The sequence below is a fragment of the Polyodon spathula genome, unplaced genomic scaffold, assembly GCF_017654505.1.
Source record: "Polyodon spathula isolate WHYD16114869_AA unplaced genomic scaffold, ASM1765450v1 scaffolds_4223, whole genome shotgun sequence".
In the NCBI taxonomy this organism is placed as follows: domain Eukaryota; kingdom Metazoa; phylum Chordata; class Actinopteri; order Acipenseriformes; family Polyodontidae; genus Polyodon; species Polyodon spathula.
The window spans coordinates 2,975-11,578 of record NW_024475680.1 but is presented as its reverse complement, the minus strand read 5'-3'; the positions used below and the strand labels follow the sequence as shown (position 1 = coordinate 11,578).

At 42.3% G+C, this 8,604-nt stretch overlaps 1 protein-coding gene across 1 annotated transcript; it reads left to right on the top strand.

The window, feature by feature from the left end:
- Nucleotides 1–1,207: 1,207 nt before the first annotated feature.
- LOC121312648 (zona pellucida sperm-binding protein 4-like) lies at nucleotides 1,208–8,331 on the top strand. Its single transcript, XM_041244346.1, has 13 exons — nucleotides 1,208–1,432; nucleotides 1,748–1,865; nucleotides 2,351–2,526; nucleotides 2,723–2,840; nucleotides 4,636–4,805; nucleotides 5,076–5,173; nucleotides 5,278–5,417; nucleotides 5,862–5,912; nucleotides 6,110–6,293; nucleotides 6,370–6,505; nucleotides 6,709–6,796; nucleotides 7,297–7,395; nucleotides 8,037–8,331. The coding sequence occupies exons 1-13, from the start codon at nucleotides 1,208–1,210 to the stop codon at nucleotides 8,138–8,140; spliced, it is 1,707 nt and encodes a 568-aa protein (XP_041100280.1). The 3' UTR covers nucleotides 8,141–8,331.
- The last annotated feature ends 273 nt before the right edge of the window (nucleotides 8,332–8,604 follow it).

Below are 8,604 nucleotides of genomic sequence, written 5' to 3'. Positions count from 1 at the left end.
AATGACTCTGGTTACATTTTAAATGTAAATCATTAACAGGTTTAATGTAATCCTGTCACTAGGGTTAAAACCAGTTTAATAACTGGCAGTATTGCCTTCCCACTGAGTGTTGTGTTGGGCATACCTTGGCATGGTGTTGGAGAATGGAGCCTCTCCAGTGTGTAGAGTGCTTGTATGACATTTTCACCCGTTTGTGTATTAAAAAAAAAAAAAAAAAAAGTAAAAAAAAAAGAAAAAAGTAAAAAAAAAAAAGAACGGGGTAAAACGTTCAGCGGTGTTAATCGTAGGTTAAATGATTACAATAGTAACGTAGAAATCATACTGTTAAGGTAGAAACACCTTGGTACGTGGTGACTAGTGTTGGAGTCCATAGGCTAGAAGGATTTTCGACACTTGTGAGATGGAAGTCCTTCGTCACCGAGATGTTCATCTGGAATACACCATAGAGTATATACTGTTATGAAACGAAGACAATGTAACACTGCTACTTTTACGCTCTACAATATTGGTGGTAGGTCCTGACCTCCTCACTGTGACAACAAGAGGATACATATAACGTCTGCGTATGAACAGGGTAATTTATTGGTCATGTGTGGTGATGAGTGCGGTACACACTGCGAGAAGAAAACTCGTGGGTCATAGCCGTACTACTGGACAACACTCCACTGGTCGTGGCATTCGAGGACGTTCGGCGCTAGTGGTGCGGGGTGAAGTGTAAGGACATCACGCGCGCGGATCTATGTCATAAACAGTGTGTATACTGCTTGCTGGATTTCAGACCCCCTCAATCTAAATGTATAGCCAAGTTTTTGCTAATCCCAGTCATTGTTCCTATAAAGCTGTGTCAAGATTTGTCACTTCTATACCTTCATGCATCAGAATCAGTTTTTGGTGTAGAAACAATAGGCAAGAGTATCCGAGACCCATTATCACCCGTGTCGAGATTATATCCCTTCCTTTTCATTGATCAACTTTAACTTGGTCTTTTTGGTTCCTCCTTGCTATTAAATTGCATGTGGCTTAAGTTGATTTACAGTAGCTTGACTTCATATGCAAATCAACTGTAGAGCAATGCATTTGCTCAATTTGCACCCAGGGCTGGGTGCAGGATTTGGAGACTTGGTGGGTTAAAGGTTTGCCCATAACTCTTGCCTTGTCCCAGATCTGTTTGGTCTGTGCACCCAGTGTATTGACCAGCTCAACCTCCATGCTTGTCGTCTTAGACACTGTCCCGAGTGAAAAGAGCTTCACTGTGACCCTTGGTAACTTCAAGCCAGACGTTGAGCTGAAGAACCTGACCATCAATGGGGTTCCGCTGACCCTTCCTGAGGCCGAGAACAGGGGTGTGAAGATCATTATGGTCCAGCACCCCAATGGCACAAAGGATTTTGTCCTGAAGGTCCCTTTCAACAACCCGCTGGTATTGGTAGAGGTAAGGATTAAAACTAGTCTACCTAATGTAAAAGACAGGTTTCATGTCCTGTGTAAGCTATAGCTAATGCTAGCCCTTTCTACCAGACCTCAAAGGAGGTACCATACAATTGTACCAATGAAAGCCTTTCATATCATATGATAGTCAGCTTTAATTTGTATATGTACATGACAAAATTGTCAAGGGGAACACACTAGAACAAATCTGCTACTGCTTCTACAGTAAAGCAAACTATCTTGTGCTTCTTTGGAGACTGGACTTTGTCAAAGATTGGTGGGGGGTGGGGTTTAACTTTTGATCCTGATTCTCTTGCAGTATGTTGGGAATCTCATCAGGAGATACACCTTGAACATCAACTACACCTTGAACATAGTCCCCCAGAATGATCCATATTTCCACCCAGCCACTATTGTGTGCGATGTGAAGGATGTCAGTAAGTGACTTGTTAAAATGGCTAGTTGTGTGGGGAGGTGTCTGCCTTGACCAATTATCTGCAAGAACTTCCCCCATACCTGATGTAGGCTATGGTGTGGCATTGATTTTTTTCAGCCCTGTACCATTGGTTCTAAAATCCACTGGTTGTTTCAAAGCAAATTGGCTAAAACATGTGCTAAAGTGAAACACTTTTCAGAGGTAGTGTGGAATACATATTTACATACTCCAATGGTAATGTCCACATTTCTCAAATGAGAAATTTGTCTTTTGTAGCAAGTTTTCCTTTTGTGGATTAAGGTAACTTGACAAATTTCAAGTGTTTTGCAACTTTAAATTGGCTTTTTTGCATTTTGCAAAAGTGCTGAAATTCCAGATTTCTCATTCACAAAAGCGCAACCTTTTTTTGCTACAGGACTTCCCATATTTCCGTTGGGGTAGGTACACTTGACTACAACTGTGACCGTGCTAATGATTCCTTCCCAGGTCTCCCTGATGTCAAAAGCTTTTGTACAGAAACCAGCATAGTGTTTGAAGTGACCCCAGGCAACATGGACTCCAACTGGGAGCTGTACATTGGGAAACACCCTCTACCCTACACCATCACCTACCCCAAGACTACTATCGAGTTGCCGCTCTTCAGCATTGGCTACATCTATGAGGTGAGGATCCAGGGCTAGCATGGCTAATACCACCAGTTGATTAAGGGATTTCTATATTGGGTAGCTTAGTTAGTTGCCATATTGATGCACCATGTATAACTCTCTGAATTTAACTTTTCTTGTATCTAAATATGTCCACCTTGACTGACTATTCCAAGGTTACAGACAGCCTTTGTTCACTGCTTTCTCTTCCAAGGATATCTCTCTTAGGGGCCTTGCTGTTCGAGTGGAGCTGAACATGAGGAACGTCAAGAACTTGCAGATCGAGAAGCAGTTTGTGCAACGCTGCCCAATCCCAACCAGGGAGCTACTAGGTGAGTAGGACTCCTGCACTGGTGGTGTTCACCTCCATGTATTGAACCAGCAACTGCAAAGGCTCCTATTGTCATGCATTGAGCTGTGGGACTGCCATTCTTGTCCTTCATTTAAAATGGTCTCCACCCAATAGCTGCCCCCCCCCCATGCAGAATAAAATAGTGCATTCTAGTTTTGGCTAGCTCCATGAGCTAGACTAGTCTGCTTGTAGTGTGACTAAAGTACTCAATTAGTGTGAAAGAACTATTTCAACACTGCTTGCAGTGAGGCATGATCAATAGGAATCTTACTTTAGGATGAGACTGGCAAGAAATAAATTGTTTACTAAGAATCAATACTGAGTGTTCCTTCACTTTTAAATATAACCCTATTGCTTTAAATTACATTGGTGTGCAAAACTGGAAGCCTTACAAACTGGAATGCAAGCAAAGTGTGCATTCTGAAGTGGAGTGCACAGATAGCTGGACTATGGAAGAATGCATCTACCATCCCTATAATCAAATGGCTTTAAATTGTCAGATCTTTTTCAATTTCATCTGATACTAAAGCTAGTCAAGTTGCTATGCCACATGCTGACTATTACACTGGCTGCATACTGTAATGGGTAACCTGTTAATTTAGCTGCTACCTTTGTCCCATTTTCAGTTTAACTCGTATTTAATTGCAAAGGTAGTAGTGGGTATATACAACAGACTGGGGAATCGAGGCTTGAGCTGCTTTTAAATGAGCAGAATGAAAAACTATGATACCAAGAGCAAGTAGCTGATTCTGAACAAATCTGTACTGTTAGTCAAACAGTTACAAAAGACTAGTACAGTTTTTGGGCAAAAATCTCTTGTGGTACATCAAAAGCAATATTTAAATGTCTCAATTGAGACTCTTCATTCACTATTGAATCTCAATCTTTGTGGGCCCGGTATAACAAACCTACTATTGGACGCCAATGTGGGATATGCAGCTAAATGGTTTCTTGTATAGTCGGTATTCCAAAGATGGAAATTTAATCAATACTGTAACAGTATGGACATTTAACACACTGGTACTAACTTATGTTCTGACTAATGGGCACTTTTTTTGATAAGTAATTGCATTTCAAACACTTGCACATCTTTGTACATGTCAAATGCTAGTTCAGGACCTGTGCACTGATAAGATTTAAAAGTACAGTGAATTGTATAATGTACCAAATATGTAAATATACCAGAGTGCTTTTTCAAGACACTTGAACCAATGTTAGTGCCTGTTAACATGTATTGGAGTCTGACATGGATTTAAAGTTTGGCCCTGCCAGCAAGGGATTGAATATTGCAGCATGGCTTGAAAGCAGCCTCTGTACAGAACTCCTAAAAGGCTTACTATAAAGTCATTTAGCCAGTTGCCCTTGTCACCAGCTTATTCTGGAAACCCTGGGTTGACTTTTCAGGAAGTACTATTTGAGAATTGATCTAACTTTTTAGCTGATTAAGACAATTTGACTAAAAGTTACTTTAATTTGTTTCCACTAAAGAATACTGTTAATTGCAATTGATTGTGCTGGACTCTTAAATGGGAATTTACTTCCAAAATAGAATTTACCTCCAACCCTGCTGCATGAGTCGCAGCAAAGTGAGTGCACAGTAGTGATCTGTCTGGGTATAAACTAGCTTCAGTTAGGGCAAGGTGTTCAGAGTATGACCCTGCAATAGCATGTAATCAAACTTGAAATGTAGACCCTCCGATTTGCATGGTCTTGTAAAGCTATTGGAGTAGCTTGTTAACTTGATTTAGTCAGATCCCTTTTCTCTTCCCCCACAGTGTGCATGCCTAACGGAGTGATAACTGTGGTGGCTGTGACAATGGAGCCCATACCAGTGGTGGAACCCAGCAAGACCACCCTACTGGACCGGACTTGCAAGCCCAAGGAGTTCGACTCTACCAGGGCACTTTTCACCTTCCGTGTGAACACCTGTGGGACTACCAGCAAGGTCTAGTTTAGGATCTTGATTGCTTCATGTCTCTCTTTTTGAATCCTAGCTCCTGACATTCACACCTAGTGTGGTGGTCTATTTATTTTAATTCTGGTTTGGTCAGGTCTTTTTGGCCTTAGCTTTGCAGAGTTATATTCCTTTTTCTTCTGACCAGGGATTTGGACTTGCTTGGAATACAGATTAATAAAGCTACCACTTCTCTATTTGGGAAGTGAGGTCTAATTTTTTTGTACTTATTGCATGCTGTTATGGATCCTGCATTCACAGATTGTGAATAACTACCTGGTGTATGAGAATGAAGTGGTGTATGCCAGAGCACTGTTCCCTCCCAGTGCTCCAGTGATCACTAGAGACTCTGAATACAGGTGAGCAGAGGATGGGATCTTGGCTTTGAGAACTGTGGTGATGTCAGGCTGTGACCATTGCATGACTCCAGCCCCTGATCTAAACATGTCATTAACTCTCCTAGGCTGACAATCCGTTGTCGTTACCCGCTCAATGACACCCTGATGCTTGCTGCTGAAAGAATGGCTGTCCCTTCTCCGGCCCCCTTCTCTGGAAATGGACGAGGATCCTTGCATTTCCGCTCTTACGACCCTGTGGCTAGAGGTATTGCTTAACCAGGCTCATCTCCTGGGGTGCTTTTCTGTAGGTGCTACTGGGCTCTTAACTAAGGCTTTAATTTGGTATTGCAGTGAGCGTTTCTCTTACTGACTATTGCACTTCATTTAGGAGCCTGGCAGACCTGTTTGCTTCATGTAAGTGATTTGAACACTCTGTATAGAGCTGTACAATTTATTAATGTCTTCATTGAACACCAGCTGCATCTAGATTTGCGAAGTTTCTGCTGAAGATTACACTTCAAGTCTCCTGTAATTCACAATGTCAATTGGCTATAAAACAATATTCTACATGTTGGCATTTTACTGCTCAACTAAGGATGTAAATAAGCATTTGTATAAATAGATATTCTTTATCTAGCCAATGAGTGACATTTTATTGCTGTAAAATACAGCTTTCGGCTCTTAATGAATCCCAAAATCTTTGTTGCAGGCCACAAGAGACCGAGAGATGTTATGAGTCTCAAGGCTCGAATAGCAAGGGGTAGGTGTCTACCTATCATTTCCACATATTTGACAAATTCTGCTCCTGTAGTCTTCATATGAACTCCCAAAGCTGCACACATTGGCCCACCCATGGATTGGCCAAACTCCCATGTGCCTCTGATCATGAAATGTCATGAATCCATTTGTGTGGGTTTTGACCAAGAGCTGTGAAAGGAGAATTTTTTTTCTCTGCAGATATAAGCTACTCCCAGTTCTACTCTACGTTCCCTGTGTCCCAGTCTCTGCTGGCACCCCTGTTCCTCCAGGTTGAGCTCCTGCACCCTCACGGCTTGGCTGACCACCTCATCCTGCAGGACTGCTGGGCCACACTGACCCCTGAACTGGATGCCAGCCCTCAATGGGACCTGGTCACTGACAGGTGAGGTGGGGTCTGCTAGTGCAGCCCATTATCTGTGCTTCCAATGCAGGCTTGCAGTGACACTTCCTTTGTACAGCTGCCTGGTCACAGGAGATTCCTACAGGACCCGGTTCCACCCAGTGCTGGCAGACACTCTCGCAAGGAGTTCCTCCCACCTCAAGAGGCTTGAGGTCCAGGCACAGCCTAACGAGGATCCTGCCTTCTGGAGACAGGTTGGTTAGTGCCCCTCCATGAAGGGGCTCACAGTACAAAAACCCAGAATGATTTGTTAAATTCAACTGGCCAGTTTAATACCTTTTTTTAGACTTCAATAACATCAAGCAATAGGCTAGGCATTGCACTACCAGCTTCAGCCAGTGGGGCAGTCTTCCTGTCACTCTGCTGTAACAAGCACTGCTTCTGTCCCTCCTCCCAGGTGTATTTCCATTGCATGGCTGTAGTTTGTGATCCTAATCTGGAGGACACCTGCAATAAGACGTGTGTGCCTGGAGACCAGAGATCTGGTAAGAAGACTAGTTTATTGATCCAACAGTTGGTGAAAGTCCTTCTTGGCATTTTGCTGGTATGAGGCAGAATTGTCCAGTACAGCTATAGGAATTCTGATGGATCAGTTTAAGACCTGATCAAATATGATCATCAGAATCCAAATGCGATTGTTCATTGAAGCCTCCCAAGTAAACTGGCTTTACTTTAATGGAGTAACAGAGAAGTACTAACTTTCTATAAACCTAGTAAGATGGCAAAAACACATCTAGTGATGTATGGTGTAAGCCTACTATAGTATAAATACCAGGCATAGTGGTGACTCCCTGGATCATTGAAGCAGGCCTGAGGGCTCTCCTCCAGGGGTTTAGATCTTTTGTTTTAATACTAGCAGCATGTTTTGCATCTAAATGTCCAATGAGGATATTTTATCACTAAAACTGATAAGGTTTGTAGTCTGGTCTCCTCATAGTTGTAACAACGTGTTTGCAAGAGTCTAATTGGATGCTTTCTCTTCCAGCTCGCAGTGTTGATCGTTTCAGGAAGACCCGTGGATATGTTTCTGCTGGACCTGTCCACATGAAACCTGAGGGGGAAGTTGCTGATATCAAAGCTGCGGGTGATGGCTATATTGCTCTTTTTAAATGTGTGGTTCCTTCCCTATACATAAATACTAACTTTAAATTGTGGCATACTCTCCATCTTGGGTGGGGGAAGAGAAAGTGTTCTCCAGAAATATTAAGTGGTTTAAAGTATATTTAAGCAGTGGCTTTGTTTCAGATAGTGGTGTAACTAGGTTGACACTAGTGTGCAAGTTTACTGTCTCATACCAACCTGCATGGTGAACTTCAGTTTTTGGTTGGTGATAGAACTAGGCACTCTGTGTGAATGTTAGACCACTTTGTGCATTTAATGGGTAAAAACTGCTTCAAGTCTGCTTTATCTATTTTGCCATACAAATCATTTTAATTTTTTTAGAGGCTTCAAAGAACACTAGCTACTGACCTCATGAGGTCATGCATTTGTCTCTTGTCCTTCATATAGACCAGGGTTTTATAGGTGTCTTTTTACATCAGTGGCTGAAGATCTGGAACACCTGTTAATGTTGAATAAGCCAATAATTGGTTCAGTTTAGCAACTGAGATTGGTTGAAACAAACTAGTTCTCCAGGCCCAGGGTTGGAGACTCAATAGGCCAGTTTTGTTTTCAATTCAGTCCTGGTGTGTCAGGCTGTAATATCCTCACCTGTTTCTTTTTCAGACTCTTCTCTGCTGCCCTACTCTGTTCCACTTGTGGGAGTCGCTGCTGTCTTTGTCTCTGGACTCTTGTTGCTGGTTGCTGTGGTTCTGTCTGTTAAATCATAGATGTTGATCCTATGCTTTTGAATAAAGATTCAGCTTTGAGGCTGAGTGGTTTCTTTTTTCTTAATCCAAAGTACACTAAACCTGACTTGTTGCTAGTGAACTTCAGAAACTTGTATGTGGTCTTGTGGTCACTACACTAAACCTTCTGGCTTGACCTCCAATGTAAAATGGCTAGTTTCACAGACCATGATTGGCACTAATCCTGTAACCTGCTTAACCTTACTTCTGGGAAGGTAGTTCAAGGTTGGTGTTAGATGGCCTGGATCTGTAAACCCTGATCAGCACTAACTTCACCTTTCTACACATACCAGTGTCAATAAGTCAGAGATTCCCCCCCCCCCCCCCCCCCCCCCCCAAAAAAGGGGAAAATCAGTTCTGCAAACAGTTGTCCCATTAAGGTAAATGGCTCTATTGAACAACAGTTAACACTATTTGTACACCTTTTTAAATTACAAGGAACTAAA

Coding starts and splice junctions, on each gene's coding strand:
- LOC121312648 (XM_041244346.1), top strand. CDS start 1,208: ATGCTTGTCGTCTTAGACACTGTCCCGAGTGAAAAGAGCTTCACTGTG. Junction 5,913..6,109: donor CAAGGCTCGAATAGCAAGGG/GTAGGTGTCTAC, acceptor TTTTCTCTGCAG/ATATAAGCTACTCCCAGTTC. Junction 7,396..8,036: donor TGCTGATATCAAAGCTGCGG/GTGATGGCTATA, acceptor TTTCTTTTTCAG/ACTCTTCTCTGCTGCCCTAC.